The following is a 24906-nucleotide window of genomic DNA, read 5'->3' as shown; positions in this document are numbered from 1 at the left end:
AACATCTGGGTTGCCCTTCAAAAGCCTGGCATAACTTTAAATCAGCTAATTGTTAGATCTCAATCTATATAAGTCAGATTAAGTTAATAGGTTAAGTGTGTGATGTCCCTTTTGACTGGCTTTTCAGTGAGTTGACTGGAAGTGAGTTGAGCTCTCACCTGACTTACCATCCATGAAGCTCAGAAAACTGGGGTCCAGGGTCAATAACCAGCGTACCGAGTGTTACATTTTTTGTTGACCTGCAACCTTGTGTAAGTTAGTAACAGTTAAATTTTAGTGATTTCTAATGTAAAGTGACTAAAAATTGGGAACAGAGCTTGATGAGCTGTGTGTGTTCAACTTGGTAGTGATACTGAGATCCTTATTAATGGCTGGAAGTCTAGAGGCAGCGGGAGTCCAGCTGAGATGTTGTTCTTAAGCCCTTCTGGAATAACTTCTGTTTGCAGCAGTTTGGGGGTTGGGGAATTGGTGTTGCCATCACTCTGACAGGAGAGATTTTAAAATGCTTTCCTGAACAAGGGATCTCACATTCCAGTTTTTCTAGTACCACCTCTCCAGGGATGTTTGCCTCATTTAGAGATGGGGCTGGTGTGGGGTGTGTGTGTGTGCCTGGCTCTGGAGGGTCATCTGGGGCAGCTCCTGAAGATGCACACCAGCACTCCAGCAATCCCTGCAGTCGCAGATCTGACGACAAGGTCACTGTGAGGGGACGTGCATTGTCCTTGTTTTGCAGGAAGTAACCAAAATGATCACTGTGGCCCAGTCCCTCTCACTGGTGAGCCTTTGCTCAATTTGGGCAATTTCCTGTGGTTCTGAGACATTCACAGATCTTTCAGAAAGTGGGCCAGGAGCTGGTGTACTGGGGTTCACGCAGAATGTTGGTTGAGCCAATTCTAAATTGTAAGCACTCAAAGCTAATTCCTGAAAAAGACAAATTTCTGTCCTTCACGGGCTTGTTAAATCACTTTTAATATCACTTTTAATGTAAGTTACTTCTGGATTTAGAGCTAAATTTACTTAAATTACTTCAGTTACACTGGAGAGTGCCCTAATAAATTCTTTTTTCAATCACCCACAAAATGTTAAATGGGTTTGTGCTCATCAAGCTCACTGTGAACCTTCTCTGAAAATCTTGGTGCACTTCTGCTCTGTTGCATTAAAAGGCTGGGTGAACCACGGCTCCCAGAGTAACAGAAGCTAAATAAATAGTGAGGGTATATGCCAGGCCCTTTACGGTCTTCACTTCTTTTCCTAATGACTTATATTAGCGAAGGGTTATCTTGAGTCAGAGCTACATCCCCTCACTGTTGATTCTTAGTTCTCTTCCACAATATGAATTTAGTGAAAATATTCCTACTAAGCAACTTCTCTGATAAGTAGATGTCTCTGAGGAGGTGATTTGCAATTTGTGGGAGTTCCTGACAAAACTTGCCTGGGCGCTTGCTTTTCACCTCTTCTTTGTTAAAGGTGGGAGGATAATCCGGCAGCTTGGTATGCTGGGCCGGGGCTCCTGCTGGGGTCCAGGCTGCCTGCGTACTGCCAGGAGGCTGTAAGCAGCTGGCGTGTGCCTTTTACAGACCTTAATCTGCTGATGGTTCCAGCAGGGCGGGCTTTGTCAGTCTCAGAGCCATCAACAATTTGGACAGGACGAATTCCTGTGGTGGGGCTGTCCTGTGCTTTACAGGATGTTAGCAGCACCTCTGGCCTCTACCTACTAGATGCCAGTGGCACCCCCCTAGTTGTGACAGCTAAAAACGTCTCCCTCCAGACCTTGTCAGATGTCCCCTGGAGGCCAAATTGCCCTTTGTTGAGAACTTCCACAGTAAGGAATGTAGTGTGACATTAGTGTGACATTCCTAGTGTGACACCTGGTGCTCATGTCTGCCTTGCCCCAGAAGATGTCACCAAGTGACCCAACTCTGCTTTTAAACAGTCTAAGTCCCATCCTGGATGTTCTGCTGGGCTGGAGATGTGTGATGAGCCCAAGGATGTGTCAAGCTTTTTGCTACATTGAAGACATTTACACTCTCTCCCTGTCTCTACCTTGTTGATCAGAGAAAGGGGACTTTGAAGATCTTTTTAGAAGGTGTATTTTGGTGGGCATGGGTCGGGGGAGAGGAGGGATGGGAGGTCTTTTATACATTTCTAGATATAGAACTATGCAGTGAGAATTGTTTTTGATAATTGGGTAAGTCAACTGTAATTGTCCTTCAGCCTTAGGTTTTAAGCAGCGAACTAAATCATAGCATATCTTAACTGCTCTAGTGTGGTTTTGTGAAAATTATATTTCCGAAAAGAAAACAGGCAGTCACCTCCCTGAAAGTTGTGACAATATCTGAGAATCCTAAATTTCCACAAGAAGCCCAACGTGGTTTTTCCCTATTGAAAGTTTGTGCTGAATTCTTGTTGATGCAAGCAATCTAAACAAACTTTAAGTTAAAAAAAAAACAAAAACAACAAAAACGTGATGAACAACAGCTGTTGGGATTCTAAACCAGGGATTATGTCCCAAGGGATGCCAGTGCCACAATCTTTGTGAGTTCCTAAGGAAGTAAATTGCACATTTGGTCCAAGCAGCCTGGGTCCTTCTGTGGTATTCCTAGTGCATCCAGTGTGGTTTGCAGTCTTTGATCTATACCATCTGAAGGACTTAGCTTTCATAGCTTTGCTAGAACACACAGTACAGTGCTCATGGCTATCGATTCTGAGAAAACAAGCCATCAAACTTATACCGGTTTTTGAAACCACTAAGATGCATTTGCAAGATGAATGAGTTCAAGCTCTCCCTCATCCTGGGATCATACACCAGGGGTTGAGTATTTAGAAGTAGCTTAGAATTATGGTCAAGTAAAGCCCTTTACTTTGTGTCTGATATAATCATCCCAGCATGGCCCCCAATGATTCTTGCATCCGTGGGTAAACATCATTTGTCACTCATAATAGAAAAGTGGGAGGAGGAGAACGTTAACATACCTATAGATAATACATGCACTGTTCCTGCATGTGTCACAATTAGCTGTGTCTTGCCCAGTCCGATATGAAAGCCTACAAGATAAGAACAGGAGAGCATTACAAGTGGTGGCTGGTGGTCGCTGGCTGTTATAGAGCAGACACCTCACATCAGATGCTTTCCCAATGCCATTGCTTTGTCATGGTGATGGAAACTGATTAATGTGTGTTTCCCATTTTGCTCCTGTCTGCATTTATCATACAAAACCAATGCAACGTCTACAGCTAAGATGATATTTAAAATAAATCCAGAATGTGAACATAAGCTACTGGATGAAATAGATAATCTGATTTTGCTAAAAGAGAACTTGGGATTGAAGCTCTATGTTTATGGTATTTTGAAGACACTTTGGGGGAAGACCAATGCCAGATATGTTGACTCCATGGCTTAACTTTGCCCCACAACCTCTCACTGCAGGTGAGAGTACGTGTCTGCAAACTTCAGTTCATGGGTTGAATCCTATCCCTCATTCTGACTTTGTCCCCCAAGAATGGATTTTACATTTTAAATGGTTGGGGAAAAAGGGAGAAAGGATAATAATATTTGGAAACTGTGTGCGTTAATGAAATTTAAATTACAGCGTCCTTAAATATTTTGAGAGTAAAAAAATAGTGAACATTTTTTTCATAAATATCTACACATGGTATCTTCCATTTTTGCTTCTTGGCTTCCAGATTCCAGATATTTATTCTCTGACTCTAGAAAGAAAACAATTTGCTCAGCCTTGTGGCAGAGAATCCTAGTGCTGCTGTCATGCTTTCCACTGACCTTGTCTGGCTCTATTATCTGTGAGATCTATCAGTCCTATGAGGCCACACAGGTTTGCTTTTTGGGGGAAGGGGGTGGCAAGGTTACTTTCTTCCTCCTTAAAAAATAACCTTAGAGTATTTTTTGGAGCATACTGTGGAAGGTTGAGTACCCTAAAACGTTTGACTATTTCTTGGCCCTCTTGCCTCAAGAAATTAGCATTAGAGGTGGTTTTATGCTCTTTCTTCTAACGACTTCAGCTGACCTTTCTTCCCTGATATTTTTAACAGCCAGGCATAGTTTTTCCGAATATTACTTTGTACCCAGGGGCAAACATGATAACCACAGTCTGTTAAATTTGTGGCAGGAGAAAAGCTTCCATCTGAATTGGCTTATGTACACTGAGGGGATAAATTTACATAGAATCACTCAACATAGTAATAGTGTGCACAGAAGGTTTTCCGTCAACATCAATAGTCAGTATTTTTATCACCTTCACTGTGTAAACTTTTCTGGTATGCATCATGGATTTCGAATTGAAAATAACTTTTGTTTTCCTCATTATATTTTGTTACATAAACATTTGACAAAAAGATTTCCCTCTCAATGTCATGTTGTCTCAGTGAGCTTTGGTAAACTCAGGACTTGACCTTTGAATTCTGTGCATTTTACTTAATCAAGTGACCATATCCTGCCTTAAGGTGCTGCTGATCGTCGCCTGTGACCTTAGTGTATTTGGGCGAGGATTGGAATCGTGGTGTGGCGGCTTGTGTGTTGATCTTTGTCCACTATCACTCTCTGCATTGGGCTCCTTTGGAAATGCACGTCTCGCATTTTACTCTCCCCTTGGCTTAGTCAGTAGAGAGGAACAGCCAAGAGCCTGTGCATCACAACTCCCCTTTCTCTTCACTGGACATGGCCACTTTTTTCCTTAGACTTTTCCTCTTGTTGACAGACCCCCAAGGTACATTGCTCATGTACCTTCCCACCTGGCTCCAGATTTGTCAGACCCATTCCAGGGTTCCCCTGTGTCATGACATCGACCATTTTCCATTCTTCCATGCCTTACATATGTACAAAGGGACTTTCACCATTTGTCATATTCTTAGGGCAAAGCTTGCCCTAAGCTCCTTTCTGACTGAGGTCATTTTTGTACAATATCGTGCACAACATGTGAGCCCGTGTCTTAGCAGTGACTTGGCTGGTGAAAAACATGTTGTCACACTGTTAGGTTGGGTTGCAGATGAGGTAGTGTTTTGCTTTTGTGTTGCATGAGCATGTGCTAACCACCTACCAGGACAGCTGTTTATAGGTGCTAGTCACATTCCAAAGGTGAGGCTTTTAAAAGAAAGCAGGTAGCATCAGAGACATTTCTTAGCCCTTATCTGAGGGTCACTCTTTCTGGGGTCTGAGGAGAATATGAATTTCAAACTTGTAGAACCTTCCCGTCTTAGACCTCAGGACAGAGCTCTATTAAGCCTCATCAACGCCAACACTCCTTACTTGCCCAATATCCTAGAGTTCCCAAGTGTCTCACATTAGAGCCTTGAGCCTTCAAATTAATTATGGTATCCTCATTTTAAAGAGAAGAATACAGTAACATTTCAGGGCCAGGATCTCATTATTCTTAGACCCCAGGCTTCTGATTCTCTGTGATGCCTGCCTTCTACCTTGGGATTGGTATTCGGCACTATGTATAATTGGCAGCTTGGGCTAGTCAATGAATCCAGCAATGACAGGACAAGGGCTTCAGGTACCAGAAATGCACAAGAGGACTTTCTTACAGGACCTTGGCATTTTTCAGTTAGAAATTGTTTTTTAAAAGCATTTTCTGAAAAGACTCTATTCTTATCCCCATCTAAACACACACACACACACATACACACACACATTTTTTTTAACACTATTACAGTCAGTAAGTTAATAGCTATTAAGTGCCTATTAAGTGTTAGACATTATTTGGCTACCGAGGAGACATTTTTGAATAAGACACAATCTTTGTCCTCACAAAGCTTGCAGTACAGTGGCAGAGGCAGACAAGCAACACATAAACACATGGATGGATGCATTGGATGAATGGGATGGGCAGATGGATGAATTTTGATAACATTGTGTTAAGGAAGGGTTGTGGAGAGGTGGCTTTAGCTAGCAGACTGAGGACCTAGATTCTGAAGCATGACCTTGATGATAATAAAAAAAGAAGTGAGTCATCTGAAGATCCAGGGTGGAGTGGTGCAAGCAGGAGGACCATCACATGTGAACATCTTGCAATGGGAATGATGTTGGCATGTTTGCATGACAGAAAAAGAAAAAAAGGCCAGCATGGCTAGAACAGATGTTGCATAACGGAGTTGGGGGAGATGAGATGAGATCATGTAAAATACGAAACTCTTTGGATATTATTTTAAATTTAATAAATTTAATCTGGAAAGCCATTCCAGAGTTTTTCTTACACTTGGACGAAAGAGTGGCGCGGAAATCACTTCTTGACTTAACCCCCCCTGCCCCCCGCCCCCGTGGCTCCAACATCACTTTCATTCAGTTCCCTTTCTCTTGCTTCTTTTATTTACAACTCAACCTAATTCACTTACTCAATCCTGAGATATAGTATGGTTTGACTGATGTTTATTGATAAGAGGCAAATGAGTCATCATACCTACTTTATATGGAACATATTTGTGGTCATTGGTTTTTAGCAAATTTAAAAGAAAAACATGTGGTCAGTCGTATTTCTACAGTGTCTGGGAAGTTTTAATTTCTCATTGCCATGAACTTTTCTTAGAGACCCCTCAGTATGTTTCTAAGATTTTTTTTAAAAAGATCTTTCTTTTGTTTAAAGGATCCAAGAGTTTGGTGTCCATAAAGATGGCTTATAGAAATAGAGGTCAATGAGAAATTAATTTGCAGATAAAATTTAAAATGTTGCCCTTGGGTCATGTGGTTACGTCACAGTCTGCCTCCAGCAGCTAATATCAATCAAGGTATACCTGCTAAAGTTTTATTAAGCATGAGGGTGTTTTCAGTAGAGGGCTTAAACTATGTAATCCATTGTGCTTATTGCTTTGATAATCCATCTAATTGTCCTTGGAGCTTTCAAGCTGTAGGGTTTGGCTTCACTGATAATTTTATGGTCACATTAATAATTGTGTTACAGCATCTGAATGAATGTGTTCTCTAAATATAGATGAAACAGATAAATTCTTTCTATAGGACAGGGAACACAAAGTGCTTATGGAATTTCCCTAATTTTTCCTTCTCACTTGGAAACAAGTCATAAAACCAATACTTGGAATGATTATCTTTCTAGATAGCCATTGCTGTGAAGAAGAGCAATCCAAAAACGTTGGGCTGCTGGAGCAGAGACTTCTCCAGTGACAGTAGGGCTAGAGATCTTTTGTGATTATAAGTTTGGAGAAGAGAGAGTTTAGGTTATTGATGTAAAAGCTACGAGGAAGAATATCTTGACCAAAAATTGTGTTTTCTGTCTTGCAAGTTAATTTCTCTTTTTGTAAAACTCTCTTTCCTTTTGAGAGTTACACCGTATATAGGTTTATAATTCTATGCCTGTCACAATGCCCGGAACACTGAGTATTTGGTTAATATTAACGTGACCAAATAATAGAATCATTCTTTTGGTTCTCATATTGAAGTTCAGTAATAGACAAATCTAATGAAAAAATTCCAACCAAGTGCAAAAAGCAACCAAAAAGCATACATGTGAAAAGCTCTGGTCCCCACTTTTTTCCCAGTAGGAACTCCTTTGGACTCCAATAATTAGCATGCTCATTGTAAATAGGATTTTTAATACACTTATATTTGTAGCACTCACTATTGTCCATTGCAATTAGTTGCCATTTGTCAGTATTTTCTGTTATTAACCTGGAAAGAACACAGCAGTCAGCACCAAGGACAACGCCAAGCACCAAGCTGTCTTGGGTACTTGTTTTCCTCTCTTCTCTTCCCTGGATTCTCTTGCCTCCATCCCTCCATAGTATAGTTCTAACCAAGGAATGAATTCCAGAACCTGGAACCTCTCCTCATTTGATACCTCTTTGACACTTATGGTCAGGGAGGGCTTTGCTGAAACCTAAAGGAGACTAGACATGAGTCATGAAATGAGTAGTGATGTAAAGAGCATGGACATGGAGGAGGACTTGCTCCAGATTTGCTAAAGCAGAGGGATGAGGACAAGTTTATTTTAAAATGTAGTTTTAGTGGAGTCCAGGTATAGAGCCATTTCTACTTCTGCTTTGTGGATTTCTTTACAAGACCTTGCTCTACTTTCAAGAAAGCAAGATAAGTACCATTTACAGAAGATAGTGTGGATCTCTAGTTGGGGCACCTCCATTCAGACACAACACTGGGGCCTCCTTCCTGGAGTGGCCTTGAGTTCTCCAGGTTAACCCTGTATATGCAGTTCACCAGTTTCTCCAGCTCTCTTAGCTTCTGCAGTAACCTGCTCTAATTTTTAATTATCAGTTTCAAAAATTCCTGTGTATAAAAGTATACTTTTGTACGCCTATACAAAAAGGAGAAAAATGGTGACAAATTTGGGGGTTTGCAAGTCTTTGGTCATTTCTGCTGATCAACAAAAGGTAATGGAATGTAGAATTGACAATAAGCAACAAGAGGGTAAGGCACATGGCAGAGCCAGTGTGGCAGTTGTTATAACAACGCCACGGGGATGATGAAGGAAGGATGGCTGCTGGTGTCAGCCTGAGCTATGTCCTGGGATGCAGGGGCCCAAGAGCCGGGGTGGCCGTGACAGGCAGCATCTGCCTCCTCGAGAATGCATCACAGGGAGATCTAAGCTAGCAAGGCCCTAGGTGGTAGGAAAGGGTGCTGAGAAATGTCATAGAAAGGTCATGAAAGCTTTCTTCCTGGCCACATATCCAAGCTGCTCAGTGTCTCTGAGACCTTGAAGATAAAGCCTGAGAGGCAGGACAAACAACTCTGATCCTCCCCCCATCCCCTCCCCCAAATTAATTGTTTGGTTAAAAGGTCAGGAAAGGAAAGAAAAATGCCTCTCACTGTGCCTATTATCAGAAGCAAAGTCCAACAAAAGTCATAAGCACCTCAGAGAAGAAAGGCTGGCAAGTAGAAATTAATCCTCTGATTTAGTAGTAATTACTAGCACTATATTATTGGATTGACTCAGACCATGCTCTTCCTACTGCCACATCCCACAATGCGATTTTCTCCACAAGGTCTTAATTTCCCAACTGAAAATTTTTTTCCTTCGTTCCTGGATGACCGTGAATGGGTTTTGACTTCAGAAAAGCACTCTCCTCTCAAGCAACGTCACAAGTGCATGAGCACGTGGCATGCTGTGGGCCTGTCCCCCAGAGCTCGGCTTTGCCACACAGTGTAGCTGACCCTGTTGCTAAACTGCTGGTCTCTTAAATGGCAAAGTGATTTTCAGCAAGTTCAGAATTTCTGGCATGCAAGCAGATGGTGTCTCAGGTGATGCTAAACTCAGGGCATGATCCTTTAATTGTGGTCTTCAAAACACATACATTACAGAGGGTATTGGAATGGTCACTTTGAGTTAACTCAAAGGTATGTAATGGGCCCTTAGAGATGGCGGCTGCTTTAGAAAAAAATGGCACAGTCTCTATTCTCAGTGATAATTTTATGCACTTGTTTAATTTATTCTTATTCCGATCTCTCTTGTTCTTTTGGCTTTCTCACTGGGTGCCAAGAAGTGTTTTTTCTATCACATTCTAGCCCAGGTTTGTGCTCCAGCTGTCCCTTCTTGATAACTGAGCCATCACTTATGTCAGCATCTTAAAGGGCTTTTTCACTTAATAGTCTCAAAGTGACTGTAATTAGAAGCATAAAGTGATACCACAACTATTGTTGGGAGAAACTAAACTTCAAAAAATAGTCAAAGGCAGCTGTTTTCAGTGACCCCCTATGATGTTTTAAGACCACCCCTGGCAGGGGTTTTGGCTCATTTCTAAGGCTGAGTTGTCACTAGGAATTTGCCAGATCATGCCCTGGAAGTGCAGTTGCTTCCTATGTTAGCTGTTCCATACTGAAAGTGAAATTAGACTTTCCCATATATATCCATGTAATCTCAACTATATCTGTGTTTTGCATCTAAGCTATTAAATGCCAGGATCTGGAGAAAAAAATGTGAAGTCAGGGGCACTTGGGGGCTCAGTCCATTGGGCGGCTGCCTTTGGCTTGGGTCGTGATCCCAGGGTCCTGGGATCAAGCCCCGCACCAGGCTCCCTGCCCAGTGAGGAGTCTGGTCCTCCCTCCTTCTCTCCCTCTGCCGCCACCCTGCTTGTGTGCTAGTGTGTGCTCTTTTGTGGATAAATAAAATCTTTAAAAAAAGTCGATTTTCCCAACAAACTCCCAAGATCATCTGTTGATCAGTAAAAAAGGCAATGCTGGCTTCCCCTGGCAGTGGTATGACTGTTTCCTCTTCCCCAGAAGCTGAGAGGAGCCGTCTGTTAGCCAGTGGCCAGCTTCCTATGTTAGGCTGTGTCCATCAGTGGCCTGGGATCCCCAGCTGACTAAGCATTTTGTGTCTTTTAGAAAGTGAGGTGGTGTTTTAAAGAACACAAAATAAGTGACCACAACTCTTTGTGGCACCCCCATTTCCTCCTGCCATAGGGGGTGTCTAAGAGGGCTGACTGGTTGGAAGCCTTCTTAGCTTCTATAGGAGCAGCACAGTCATCTGCACCCAGGTGCCTTTGGGCAGGTCCTAGTACCCTTCCTCTACCACAACGTCTCCCATTTGGTATTATCTTGGTACGCTTCATAATCTCCTTTGTTTGCCCGGCTAACAACGTGCACAAGAGTCATGGGAGAGGTGGCCATAAAAGTTTGTGGCTACGTGGAATAATGAATGGAAGAGCAAATAACAAAATTAATTGGGAAGGTAACTTTGCTTCAGTAGATCTCTGAGGGTTGGATGGATCTCAGTCCTGGTGAAATTTAGCAGCTCTTACCTCATTTAAATAAAACTCAGACTCCTGTCCACATTTTCTATTCTGTATCTTGAATATGGTATAACCGCTGAATTATTTTTGTTTTAAGAATTTTAACCAGCAAAAATTTAATTATATAACCCTGGTTTCTCTCTTTTCATGTTCTTATGCCAAATAGGACATTAGTAGGTATTGGTTTTAGTATTAGTACAGGTAATAAGGCCAAACGCATTCATTCCTGCTTTCCTCTCTTCACCTAGAACTTCTTTTTGGAGAAAAGAGGTCTCGTTGATGAACATCAAACTCTTCTTTTCCACAAATACTCATGTGATCCTTCTGAAAAGAATGTGTATGTTGCAAACGTCCTTTGTGTAAAAAATAGAGTTGTTCTGACTGACTCCCCAAGGGAGATCTATTTTTTGGGTTTCACATTAGAATAGAGGAGGGATATCCTATTACCAACATGATGGTTAGATCTTGTGGCACTCTCTAGTTGAGTTGCAGTACAGCTGAAAAAACCTGGAGGGCTAGCCTGGGAACCCCAACACCATGTATAAGTTAGGCTAGCTGGAAATTATGTTGTGGTCCAACAGATTCCTTAGATATGATGTTGTATAGCACAACCCATTTGGAGGTTAAAGTAGTTCTTTCTTCTTCCCATTTGTCTTAACCTTAACTAACTTTTTTCCTACCAGAGGGTAAAGTTCTCAAAGTTGTTCATAGCCTGTTCTCCCAGAGCCAGGAACTGAGATGTTGATCCTTGAAGAATTAGCTCCACATGCAAGCCCCATGGCATCTTATAAAACACATCCAGTAACCTAATCCTGGTTATTTCCACCTTGTGTTCTAGTTAGGAGACCTCTATTTAGGGTTTGGCTGTGGATTAGCCCAGACAACTAGCTGGCCTTCAGCATGCTTGCATTTCATGGTTCATGGAGTGCTTCCTCGGCGTCAGCTTGGTGCTTGGCATCTTCCTGGGGAGCAGTTGCTTGGGTGAATAAATCACAGTCCTTGCCCCCAAGGCACTAAAAATCTAGAGGACATAGGTCTCCAGTATGAAAGAGCTGCTTCTGCACTGACTGAGTAGAGCTGTAGAACTTTGAAGAGTTGTGCTACTTCTTGGGACAGTTTCTACACTCATTCAAATGTACATGCTTGCTCTGGCCCAGATGCTCTGTTCCCTCGTGGGCAGCTCAGCGTATCTTCTGGCAGATTCCCAGTACCTGTTTGGGTGCTTGCATCCTTGTGACCTTGTGACCATTTTTTGGTGCATGTTGATGATGTGATTAAGGGTCTTTGCCCCACATGCCTGAGAGCATCTTGGTGGCCACGGATCCATCTTCCCAGTCCTGGCTCTGAACTCACAAGAGCTTTCCCTGTAGTAGGGCTTGAGGTATATATTGTAAATATGTTTCTCCTGTGACTCACAGAGAGTGAGTGCTGTGCTTCTCTTCTCTGCTTTCACCGTTGGCCACAATGCTTATCAGCGTGGAACATACCATACGTTTTTGTTATTATTTTGCCTTCTGTCTGCCCCCCGTCCCTCCGAGAATGTCAGCCCCACTACGGCAGAGATTTTTGTCTGTTTTTTCCCTGATGAACACTCATTGCTCACGTTGGGGCGTGAAGGATGGTGGATGCTCAAGAAACAGTTTTTGAATAATGAATGAGAAAATGAGTGAATGAATGAGTGAAGAATCCGTGTGAGGATCCTGGTGGGTTAGCTGACATCATACCCTGTGCTTCGGATATGAAAACAGGACGGTCGGCACTCTGCTATTCCCATCCAGATCAGGTGAGAACATCTGTCTCGAAGTATTAACATGATCCTATCTTAAATTTTCCCCACAAGTGGAAAAGGTCAGTCATCTTCTGCTTCCCGCACCCAGATATTCAAAAAGATGGTTCAGCCTGTACCTGACCCGGCCCCCTCCTCTTCCAGGGGAAATGCCATCTCTCTATCCCAGAAGCAGTCCTGGTGAACGAGCTTCAGTGAGAAACAAAGGCCTTATTAATAATGAATGCAGGTGCTTTCTTTATATGATGTTGACAAATGAGATTGTATTGGCCTAGCAGCTCCCCAGATGTGGTGACCCTCTAATTCTCAGGAGACTCTGGCTCTTAGGGCAGCTTGCGGTGCTTGTTTTCATTATAAAGGGAAACAAAATGGTGGCCATTGGCGGAGCATGGCAGCCCGTGGGACGCTTCAAGGGCGCGGGAGTCCATGGGGGCCAGCAGGTGTCCCCTGCTTCTCCCTCCACCCTCTGCCTCACCTCCAGCAGTGCTTCCCTGCTCTGCCTAAGGATCTGCCTCATTTCCTTGCTCACTTCCCTTTACACAGAGCCATGCATGATGAAGAAACAGGAATTTATTATTATTGTTATTATTACAGATACATTATTATGACTGTCAGAAGTAGGGTGGGCAGCACGATACTGCCCTCGTGGTGCTCTGTCCTCTGACTCGGACAGAGATGGACACAGAAGTAAACACTATTATTAGGGCAGGACTTTTCAGAGTTTTATAATCAGATTTCCATAATATAAAATCATAGTATGTAGGAATTAGGGAAGATAGTACTTCTTATTTCGTGCGTGGATGGTCCGGTTACATTACAAACAGGGCAAAGCTTGCATTTTCTTTCTTACGTTCCTAAGCTGCAAAATGATAACCGTGATGACAAACAAGTCGCTCGCCCCAAAGGGCATCAGGAGTAGCTATTAATAAGGAAAACAACTTTTTAGGGCTGAGCTGAGGCTCAGTTGATTAACTTGTTTTCCTGGAAGACAGATAAAGCTAAAGCTATACCTTATTGAAAATTAATGAAAATGAATTATGGTGGCAGTGGCTACCGAACTAGAATGAGAATAGGCATCGGGGTATGTTGCACTGAAGCAGGTTTTCCTTGGCTTGCCAGGTTTCCCTCGCACTAGTACTGCTACATGGAGTCTGACTTAACAGAGGTTTTAATTTGAAAGCATTAATGTGCATTTGCTAGTATAGTTCTGATCATAAATATCCACAGAGCCCTTCATTTTTCATTTACAATTTCTTTTGATGTGTTAAGAGCAGTTTAGTTCATTTTAAGTCAGAACCTCCTCTTTGTGAAGCATTTGTGCTTTGTTTCAAAAGTCCGACCTCGTGCTTGTTTTTTTTTAAACAACCGCTTCAGAGCTCTTGCAGTTGAAGATTAAAATCTTGAACGTGTAGTGTCGTCATTTATGAGATTCTTGATGTCCATTTATGAGACTTTTATCTGGGGAGATAGTCTAGTGCCGTAACCAATGAGACAGCGATAGGAAAAATATTTATTCTGTTTTTGGTGCCTAGGACCTCCATTCCCGTAAATGTCCTTTCAAATCCGGCCGTTAGAATACACACATGCTTGTTTTGGTTGCATTGAAAACTTTCCTCCAACCTGTTGTTCACATGAATTGAGACGTACATTTGAGGAAGGTAGAGCCAGCTGGGCCTGTGGCAGTCACTCACAGAGCCACTGATGTGACACATGCAATAGGAAGACTTTGGAGGGTTCTCCCCAGGACGGTTGCCTCTGGAGAGATTTTTGTACTCGGCACTTAGGTCCCCCGACTTCAGAAGGTCAATGGCTCTGATTTTTTTTTTTTTTTAAATTACCTCACGGAGGACATTCCTCTTACTGATTATGAATCCTTAAAAGCATGTGTCAGCACTGGCATCCCTTTAAAGGGTGCTTTCTGCTTTCTCCATTACGTAAGTTTGCAAAGATCTCGCCACTTCTAGGCCCAAGAGCCTCTTCGTCCCTTCAAGAAAAAGGAAGAATCCAGATTTGCAGTAGCAACAAGAATGCCTGCTTTTTAATTCTCTGTAAACATACCAGGTTTGCCATTTTCAGAGGATGAGAGAGCAGGTGCTCAGGCCTGACATATCTAGATGTGCAGTCTCACTTTGCCATTCTCACCAGCCGGCCTTGGGGACGTCACCTGCATAGCCAGGCTTTGGTTTTCTGGTGCAGATAATTCTTACCTTCAGTGTTATTTTGAGAATTCAGTGCCACAATGCAGAATGGTCGCATGTTGGAGGGGCTCAGAATCGATGGGCTTTATGGGCGTTTTGCCCAGAGATACTCACTTCCTCGAACTCTTGCAACATCCAGGAGCAACAGAGCTCAAGCCATTTTTGCATAGCTTTAGCAGAAATAGAATGGGATTTTAAAAAGTATTTGAAAACTAGAACTTGCATTTCATCTCTTTTAAAAAAAAAACACCTGAATTCTGGGACACAAATCCATAAATTCCATAAATGTTCATGTCATGCTTTGAATTGCTCATTTTATCTGCAAATGGGGTATCTGGATTGCCTAGTAGCTCTGTGGTGAGGCATTTATTCACCTACCAACTTAAAAGGCCGGGGAGGTATTTGAAATCTATTTTGGCATTCTGCACAGGGAGATTATTTAAATTACATTTTCGAGTATGTGTGATACCTACATGAAGCCCAAAGCAAGAATTTGGAATGTGTTTTATATTCTTACAAATATATTTGCTTCATTTTTCATATTAAGGATGGAAAGACATTATTTTTCAAGAACTTAAAAAAAGTGTTTACAAAGTTACATACACACAAGCTATAGCGAAGACTCACCCCGGCCCTGTGCATTAAGGGAAGAGAAAGCTGGATAGTCCGTGATGCGTGCTTCTGTTGCAGAATCACAAAACATAATTTCTACTTGGGACTTGAAACTTGAATGTTTGATCACAAATATACAAAAGCCATTAGTTGTAACAGAAAAAGAAAACAGAAAGGTGTTCTGGAAATCTGTTCGGAGGATGGCAGCCGAACAGGATGAAAGCCAATTCGAGCATGTGTAGCAGGTGAAGAGATAAGTACTAAAGTGTCAAGAGATAAGAAAATACGACGGTGGGATCCCTGAGCGCATTTATTGAGGAACGTTCATAGAGAGGGCTCTCTTGCTTTATTCTCTCTTTCTCCCTCTCTGTAAACTTTTATATGTATTTGAAGGCAGTGGCTGAAATGGCGATGTTGTTAAACCTCTCTGGAGGATTTGTGTCTCGAGCTGAAAGGAGCTGTGGGGTCCCTTGTGTCATCGGGACTGTCCTCTCAGAAGGGACCATGTAGCTGGGAGAGGCTTGGCCGGGGTGTTCCCGACCCCGCACCCCGCCTTGTCTGAGACACCGGATCCAAGTGGCCTGTGCGCATCTCTGAAAACGGAATCAGAGCTGATGTCCCCCTTCGTAATCCTCCCTCCCTCCTAATCTTTGGAAAGAAACCAGCCTGTCTAATAAAGCAGGAAAGTCTCTCTTGACAGTGTTTATTTCCGCTCGCCTCCTTGCTTAACCTCCCGGCACTTTTGTACTTGGAAGGCTTCTTCTCAGTAACAGAGTAATTTGGAAGGAGGTAACTTGTACTGTGTGCACACACCAGCCTGGATTGAGAGCCTCGTCCTCCGTGTTGCATTTAATCTGCAAGAGAAGTCCACGAGGCAGGTGCTCTTAGCTGTCTGTTACAGAGACAGAAGCTGAAGCTCAGAAGAGGTTCATAGCTGTGCCGAAGCACAGCTGGGGGAGAGGGGGGCAGAGCAAAGTCGCCAACTCAGGACCGGTTGACTGCCGAGCCCTGGTGGTTCCACTCCCCTCCCCTCCTGGATCTCCTTCCCGGAAAATGGAAAAACGAAGGGAGCGGGAGGCAGACCTCGGCCGGCCGGCTGGAATGCCTGGGTGACGACAAATATACAGAGGCACCGAAACTGATTTATCAAGAAGATTAGAAAATGAAGTGCTGACATTTTCATCCTGCTCGGGTAGGGAGTGCATTTGGCAGGGAATGAGGAGCTTTGTGCTCCTGATCTCGATGCCGGTGCTGCGTTCCCTCTGCTGCTCACAGTGCCCCGCTCTTCTGTGATGCATCGTGCCAGGCGCCGGAAGGCGGCACACAGGACTCATTCCAGGGAGGACCCACAAGGGTTGTCTGTGGAACCTCTAACGGCCACCCACCTCCCGTCTTCGAAATGCGGCCATTCCAGCTAACCAGGTGGAAGGCTTCCACCTCAGTAGGTGGGTGGGTTTGGCAAGAGCAAGCCCAGCATCCGTCCAGAGGATGCCCAGTCCCGTGGAGCCGGGACTGCCTTCCTGTGCCCAGTGTCTCCCTCGGCTCTTGGCGGGGGCTCTCAGATGTTCCGAGTCAGTCTCACGCTGAGACTCGGTAGTTCTGTGTTCGTGCCCTGGCTGCCGCGGGGGTGCACGGATTCCCATGTTGGCCCATCCTGCTCTGTGACTTCAGCTGTCCCCTTATGCTTCCTCTGTAATTGTGAGGCAGTATTTATTTATTCTGTTTGGGCATGGATAATGAAGGGAACTTCGGAGAGATTTCTCATCCCCTGACAGGTCCTTCTGAAGAGTGCCTGATTCTGAGGGATTTGTCAATACAGGGACATAAGAGAAAGCAAGGATATCACTTCTGTCCATCTAGCATCGATATCCAGGTGAAAGCACGTCACGGCACACAACCATGTGCTGGGATGACCTCTTATTCCTGCTGGTGGGAGAGTGACACCTTCACGTTTTAAACAAATGCTGTCATGTATGTAAACGTGCAGATTACGTGCAAATTATATATACGTGAATGACCTACACACACGGAGTTTGCAAGCAGAACCCTGCAGGTTGCATGGGCTGATGATGAACAGTCAAGCGTAGGCTTGGAACAAACTGACCAGCAGTGGCCTGGGGATGCTTCCACGGTGAGTCTGAGCTCATCGGACTTGTTTCCTCTCCTTGCCCGGCTCAGGGCTCGGCGGGTAGGAGACTCTTGGTCGAGGCCTTCAGGAACATGCAATGAATGGAACGCCTGTCCGTCTGCCAGTCACACCCCTGGCGTTGTCCCGCACCCGTATTCTGACCTGGTTTTCAGTTGAGTAAATGTGGTCCTTCCGTTTACAAGACCATGTGGCAAACTGTGCTTATGGCCCAGATCCGGCTACTGGCTGTCACGTGCCTAGTTACACGGGAACACAGCCACCCTCATTTGTATACATACTGCCTGTGACTGCTTTCATGATACTGTGGCAGAGCTGAATCGTTTGAACAGAGATGGCTGTGGCCTTCAAAGCCGAAAATATTTACTATCTGGCCCTTTGTAGAAAAAGTGTGCCAACATCTGCCAGGTCGAAAGGTGACTCTGAGGTCTTCAAATAAACATAGATCCTGAAAGCCTGATTTTTTTTTTTCCTCCCCCTCTAGATGTGAGTAGCTGCACATACCTTCACCCACTGTGTGGCCGGCCTCCTTGCTTTAGTGATTAAAAGCAAAGCAAAGCTGGACCAACAACACAGGATTCCACGCTGGGTTTGCATTAACTTGTTGCTGCCCTCAGGTCTTTATTCCTACCTGCTTTGTCTTCAAAGCCACCGTGAGCACTGCCCTCAAAGGGTCCCCGGTCTCAGGGGGATTCCCTTGGCTTATTTTTTCCTTGCTCTTCCCGTGTGCCCTGGACCTCCCATCACAGAGAAAGACTCTTTCTCGGTGAGGCTGACCCGGCTGGACAGGGCCCTGAGAGTGGTAGCAGGGATGAACGGGAGACTGGGTCACTGGGTTTACAGCCCTCCCTGCAAGCTGCTGGAGTCCCTGGGCTGGTTTGTTATTTAGGATTTTCTTCTTTAAAGTGATGGTCTCACATTTGCTCTGACTCAGTACAGCTGCAAAGCCTCCGGGCTTCAAGATTTCATCTCTGCCTATCCATCACATTTGACGGCCTGGAATGGCCCGGGTTCTGCTCTCTCCTTTTTTACCCCCCAACACCCAGGCCTGCAGGTAACACCCAGCTGACGCCGGGAGAGATGTGACCGGTGAAAGGGCCCACTTCACTCTGGGTAGCGACAGATCCTGCCCTCATGCGTGATAGCTCGACTGAAGCGCCTCATGTTGTTTCGGGTCTTCTCTGAATAGCAGAGTAACATTAGGCTGTCACCACCACCGAACCCACGGAGACGCTCCGTGTGCCGGGGTGCCGTCTCAGAAGTAAATAACCGTCTCCCCATGGATTGCCCATCACATTGGCTGGTGATGGCACAGCAAGAACATTTCAGATCTGGAGCTCGTGGGTCAGAGGGTCTCCTGCCCAAGCAGCCCATGGCTGCTCTGGGGAATTACGGCTGTTACAAGAAGTACTTGGGTTTTAAACTCAGTGCCCCGTTTGCTGGGTTCTCAGCCTTCGACAACTACATTAGTGGCCTATTGAGGCAGCCTGTGTGACCCTGAGCTTTCTGGGAAGAGACAAGAATAATACGGAGAGCTCTGAAATAAGCAGGATAATTCTTGGCATTCATGCAAGCAGACTGACCACATGCTGCCCGCACTGCATAGAGTGAGCAATTTTAGCGAACTGCCCAAACGTTTTACAAGGGACTAAAAGACATGATTTGGAATACTTCTTGCACAGCTACCTGCGTATGGAATGCATCCTCTGAAATGCTATTAGGACACGTCCCTTCCTTGGTGCCCACTGGGTGCTGATTTCTGCTTCTAGCTTTTGCAGACATCATCTTTAAGCTCCTAGTAGCCTGGCTTGGTAGGAGAGGACATTGAAGCTCCCTGAGATTAAGTAACTTTCCTGAGCAGAAAACACCGCCACGGCCTTTTGGAAATCTACATAAGCAAATGAGATTAATGAACCTCACGAAAAATACTTTGGAAGCTACTGAATGTGGTTGGGGTTGGTGACATAGGGATTCCCACGCACAGAACAGCTCAAGAAGCTTGTCTGACAGACTCAGGCACACAGTTTGTGCAAACTCACTAGTGAAAAGAAATCCTATGGAAAGGTTATACTTTCGGTGTTCTTCGAGAAACAGAAGTTGGGCCCTGGACGCTAGCCAAGTTCCAAGAGTATTGCCCTCCCTGGCTCTGTCCTAACATCATAAACCAGAGCAGGCCCTTGGCCTCACCGTGCGATGTGGGTTTTGGAGGGAGATCTGTACTGGGACTCAAAGTCGTGTGTCCCACAATGCACATAAGATGCCTGTCCTTGGGATCTCTGGGTGGCTCAGCTGTTTAGCGCCTGCCTTCAGCCCGGGGCGTGATCCTGCAGTCCCGGGATCGAGTCCCACATCAGGCTCCCTGCATGGAGCCTACTTCTTCTCTATGTCTCTGCCCCCCTCTCTCTCATGAATAAATAAATAAAATCTTTAAAAAAAAATGCCTGTCCTCACTAGGTCTCCTCCCAGTGTGGGCAAACTCTTTACAAAGTAGGCTCTCCATGCTTAATTAGGGGTGGAAGACGGGGAGAGAAACTGATTTTACCCAGCTTCTGAGCATTCTCCACTGTTGATTTTGTAAACTCTAGAAAACTCTACTAGTATTTTAACTTGGTCATGAAATTCTTCGTCAGTGTTACATAATGATATAATAATCTGTGTACAAAAGTTTTTTTTAAACCATGAGATGCAACGAGAACATCTATTCCACTGGCTTAGATGGAGTACGTACAGTAAGTCCTGCAAATTCCTCCTTTAGCGTGATGGTCCTGGAGCATGCCTTTCAGGGGCATGGTTTAATGCTCAAAAGAGCGGAACGTTAAATTTTTCAGATTTTGTGATCTGGTTGAAATTGGCCACGACAGCAATATTTACACCACGAAAATCAGCAAATGCTGTTGCCCCACCCCCAGTACCAGTTGTTAAAGATGAGCCAACACACCTGTCTTCCACCCTCCGGCTCTGTGCTGGTGTCAGAAACCCAGGAGAGGGATAGAGAAGGAGCTTGCCTCTTCTCTGCACATCTGTGAGGCTGCTGGCCTCCCACATCCTGCCATGGTTAAGAGTGGTGGAATTTGGCCAAATTAATGACCTCGGGCATTGGCAAGAGGGCCCACCTCTAGGGTGGCCTTGGAGTTTGAAGTCATGTGACTGTTACCCAAGTCCAGAGGGCTCAGAGATCGAGGTGGAAGGGAAGGTCTAGAAGAGACGTGGGAATTCACCAGGACACTCAACTGCTGTTCTGCAGCAAGCTCGTCATGTGCAGGCAGCAGGTGAACTAGGGGTTGATTTTAAACTCAGCTCACCCTTGGCCTTGATCTGTGGTGCTCAGTCCTCATACAGTTAAGAGCCAGGCGCTGTGCCCCATTTTGGGGAGACCAGGGTGAAGGATGTCTTGTAACCTTGGCAGTGCTCTGTGTACTATGCAATGGCCAGTCATCATGTATGGCTCTCGAGCACCTGAGATGTTCCCAGTAGGACCAAAAAACTGAATTTACAATTGTAATTAATCTGAGTTGTAATTAATCGGAGTTTGTGTCTGGTGGGTACTGTACTGGTTAGAGCAGCTCAGGGCTTGTAGGAAGAATATTGGTGGAAGCCTGTGTGCTGGGAGTGTGGCGGGTACATTCATCACACTGGACTCAGATGTGGGGCTGCTAAGTGTTCCCCAAACCCCAGCATCTTTGACCAGCTAGACCAATCAGTGCTCGTGCCACTGCAGTTATCAACCCATTCAGATGCACCTGGCTGTGGGCTAACTGCATTAGAGGGTCACCCCACATCATCCTCTACTTCCGTCTATAGGATGAGTGATGATCTCCAACCTACGGGTGAAGACATGGGACACAGAGGAGTGGAGCCCTTGGCCCAGGTCCTCAGAGTCAGAATTCCCACCCTAAAGATGTCTCAGTAAGTGCAAGAGCACCGTGTAGACTGGCAGCGTTGCAGAGAACTCAGAGGATCCCATGTAAAACAAATCTCTACACTTGTTCTAATAGGATAAGGAGGACACATCTAAATGTGATTCTCCTTTCATGGCGTATCCATGTGTGTTCAGCCTTGGCGGGTTTTAGCTCGGCACCTCCCCTTGTGAGCGTACACATTTAGTATATGCATTTGGCTTAATACCGTTTGGTGGCTTCTTTGTTTTTAATTTTTTTGGGGGGGGTGGATGCCCCAGCAAGTAATGTTGGTATCTTCCTATCTTGCTGTCTGAGTCCAGTCACTACAAGCTGTATTGAAGTCAGGGAATGGGTCCCTATTGGGACCCTGTTAGGCTTGTTCAGTCTTCAGTGGGAATGTGGTATCCCGATCGCCTAGTCCCTTTTTAGACCCACCTGAGCGTGTTGCTTTCGGATGTGTACGTATTCAAGTCTAAATGACTGAAATAGGATGAAAATGGAAATGTAAACCCAAGGCTGAAAGAGGCCTTTTGAAAACATTCTATAATGTTAGGTTATCACTGATCTCCACAGAGATTAGCTTATGATTGGCTGACAGCTAAATACCATCAAATGCAGACTGTACTTTGCATGGCGGGCAGGTTGCGGGGGGGGGGCGTGTGGAGTTCTTGAGAACCAACTCTTCTTACAGATGGGTCACCTGCAGTCAGTTGGAAAAGCCAGAAACCAGGTGCAGAACCTGCACCAGGCACCTTGCCTCTGGAGCCACGGCCTAAGCCTTGCCTCCTGCCTTGGGCCATAGAGACCGTCTCCTCCCCCTTGTTTGTGATATGCAAACACGGTATAACCAAAGCACAAAAATCCTCCTGAGGAAACTGCATCGGTGATCTGCTGCCCCGGTGATGCATTTCTTGGCTTCCCTTCATGCTGGCTGCTAGCTCACATACCCAGGGGTAGAGGTCCCCAGGGTGGGAACTAAGCACAACTAACTAACCACATGCCTCAGAACCCCCCTCCAGACCACAGGCTGCAGGGAGTCCAGACTGTGCCGAGGGGAAATGGGAAACAGAAAACCTGGCAGTCAAGATGAAGGCCAGAAGCCATGGGCAATGTTTCTCGAGAAGCGTGGCACTAGAGCACTGCTGGCATATTTGTTTCCGTGAAGCACACTGCCGGGTCCTTCTAGCTAGGGGGCTCACGGCTACCATCCTTACTGTTAGGTCAGCTGCCTTTAAATTTGCTGCCGCACAATTTCCAAGTTCAAAAGATGGAAAACAAAGCTCAGCACTCTGTTATCAATGCTGGGTGGTCTGGGCCACCAACTGGGTATGATTCCCTCTCTAGCCCAGCTGCACACAGAAGACAACTCGTAGGGGGAAAGGCACAGTCTCCTAATCACACAGACAGGGCTTGCCTAAGGCTAAGCATTGCTTCTAGGAGCTCCACATCGGGACAGAGAAACATACCCTCTATTGTGTGAGGCCTTGTACAGTCCTGAATATCAATGTTACTCTAACGATTTAATATAACCAAGTCAGCATTTGCTTTGCAGATGCCATTTCAATTCTTTTTTTTTCTTCTGTCATAGGATTCCTAAGAGGCGAGTGGTTTCTCATTTAGCCCTTTTGGACTGGTGTACCTGTTATACCTCATCCATATCCTAATAAACCTTTTGTCCTAGGACATCCAAAGTTAAGACCCGTCAGTTCATTCATTCAAAACAGAGGTATAGGATTTAAATTCCAGGCCAGGCAGATGAATGCCAAGCACCAAGTACGTCTTCACGGCGAGTATACAGTGAAGTCCTAGCCTCACAAAATAACCCGGGCCCCCCGCCCCCCCGAGCTTGCGCTGTCCTTGGACTATCACCTGTCCGCAGAAATGCTGGCACTGCTCTGGCTACGGGTCTGGGCCCTGGAGACTACACGGGGCCCCTGGGGGGGGGGGGTGAGCCCGCACGGCTTCACGAGAAACGTGGGCATACATACCCTTCCCGATGGGCCTCTCCTTTCTCCAACTCCTGAATGACCCCCAAGAGCACTTTGATGGTTTCCTGGCTGGAACTGATCAGGTCCTCCATCACCTGCAGCTGTGCTTTCAGGTCGACCACCTCCGTGTGAGGCACGATTTGTCGGCATTCTTCGCCCGCCGTGGCGGCCGGGGGGCAAGGCTGGCTCTCCTCCCCCGGCAGGGCTCGAGTCTGCGGGGGCTGCTCACTACATTCGGGGGACAGGCACTGCGTCGGAGGCGAGCAGGCGGCCGCGGGGCCCGGGGCAGCCCGGAGCCCATCGAGGCGCGCGGCCCTCCTGGGCTCCTGCTCGGCCGCCGGGCAGAGGGGCCGCTCGCCCGGGGCACCGGGGTTTGACCAGGCGGCCTCGGGGCCCCGGGGCCCGGGGGCAGGCGTGTACACGGTGGCCACCTCTGTCTTAAACAGCGTCCCGTGGGCCGCCGGAGCGGCCTCGTCGGTGTCCGGCGTTGCGCGGCCGGGCCTCGGCTTCCCGGGCAGCGCGGGCTCGGGCCCCGGGGCGTCGGGCAGGGCCCCGTCTGGGCAGCTGGCCTCGGCAGGGCCGCCGCCCGGCTCCGCACAGTTGACCGCGGCCGGCCGCTCCAGCGCGTCCACGTGCTCGTCCGAGTGGGCCACCGGGGCCGCCGCCTTGGGCACCCGGCCGCCACCCCACGGCCGGCCGGCCTCCCCGGGGCCCTCCTCGCGCTTGTCCTTGGCGTCCGGCCCGAACCCGTTGTTTTGACTTTTAAAGGCATCCGCCGCCGGGATGCCCTTGAGGTTCCCTTTCTTGCGGTCCAGAGGGAAGGTCTGGTAGCACTTTTTGAGGTCCGGCGAGGTCTGCACGCCCGTGCTCTTGGTGACATTGGGGATGGACCTGCGAGCGGGCACGGTCATGTACTTGCGGTAGGCCGCCCTGGAGGACGCGGGCTTGGCCTCCCGCCTGTCGCCCGGCGGCCCCGCCGGGAGCTGCGCGTCCCGCTGCTCATTCTGCGCCTCGCAGATGTCCTTAAACCGCACCTGTAGGGCTTTATTCCGTTTTTTAATCTGCCGGTTGGGATCCAGGGCATACTTCATCTCCAGGGCCAGGCAGGCGGCAGGTTCCACTTCACCCTCGGACGTCGTGAGTACGCATTTGCTGGTTTCCTTACTGACCATGATTCCTGCGTTCAGAAACAGCAACACAGACGTCAGGGACACAGAAACACACACGCGAACACACGCGCCGCACCGACTTCCAGCGAACGGGACTACTGCCTGCTTCCTAATTATTTTTTAAACAGGTGAGGCTGGCCTTTATGTTAAGGAAAATCAGACAGGCGGAGAATTGCTGGCAGGCACAGCTTGAAATGCTTCTCAGATATTAAAGCCTGCTTGCTTTTCCATGTGGGATACACTCGTTTCTTTTGATAGTAATGCATGTTTCCCCATTAGACAAACCTGTTTTACTATATTCATCAAGAAGCCCAACGATGCTGCCTCTTTCCGCTTTGCAAATTATCATTTCACATACACGTCCCCACTTCATAGGCAGATGGTTTTCCAAATGCATC

At 46.2% G+C, this 24906-nt stretch overlaps 2 protein-coding genes across 6 annotated transcripts in view; one reads left to right on the top strand and one right to left on the bottom strand.

Annotated features, from left to right (window-relative positions):
- Positions 1 to 24906, top strand: part of DOCK1 (dedicator of cytokinesis 1) — a 497787-nt gene that overhangs the window by 216300 nt on the left and 256581 nt on the right. The window lies entirely within an intron of this gene.
- INSYN2A (inhibitory synaptic factor 2A) overlaps positions 1 to 24906 on the bottom strand; it is a 60849-nt gene that overhangs the window by 17225 nt on the left and 18718 nt on the right. For 3 of the 4 annotated variants that reach the window (XM_041744688.1, XM_041744691.1, XM_041744690.1), the window contains exons 2-3: positions 23340 to 24516; positions 2974 to 3045 (exon numbers count right to left, since the gene is read on the bottom strand). In XM_041744688.1, coding sequence (XP_041600622.1) covers positions 2974 to 3045; positions 23340 to 24511 — 1244 coding nt within the window. In that variant the 5' untranslated portion in view covers positions 24512 to 24516. The remainder of the gene's footprint in view (positions 1 to 2973; positions 3046 to 23339; positions 24517 to 24906) is intronic. The other variant, XM_041744689.1, reaches the window with a different exon arrangement.

The sequence above is a fragment of the Vulpes lagopus genome, chromosome 2 (genome assembly GCF_018345385.1).
Source record: "Vulpes lagopus strain Blue_001 chromosome 2, ASM1834538v1, whole genome shotgun sequence".
Lineage (NCBI taxonomy): Eukaryota > Metazoa > Chordata > Mammalia > Carnivora > Canidae > Vulpes > Vulpes lagopus.
Note: the sequence above shows the minus strand (reverse complement) of the source record. Positions and strands in the feature narration are given on the sequence as shown.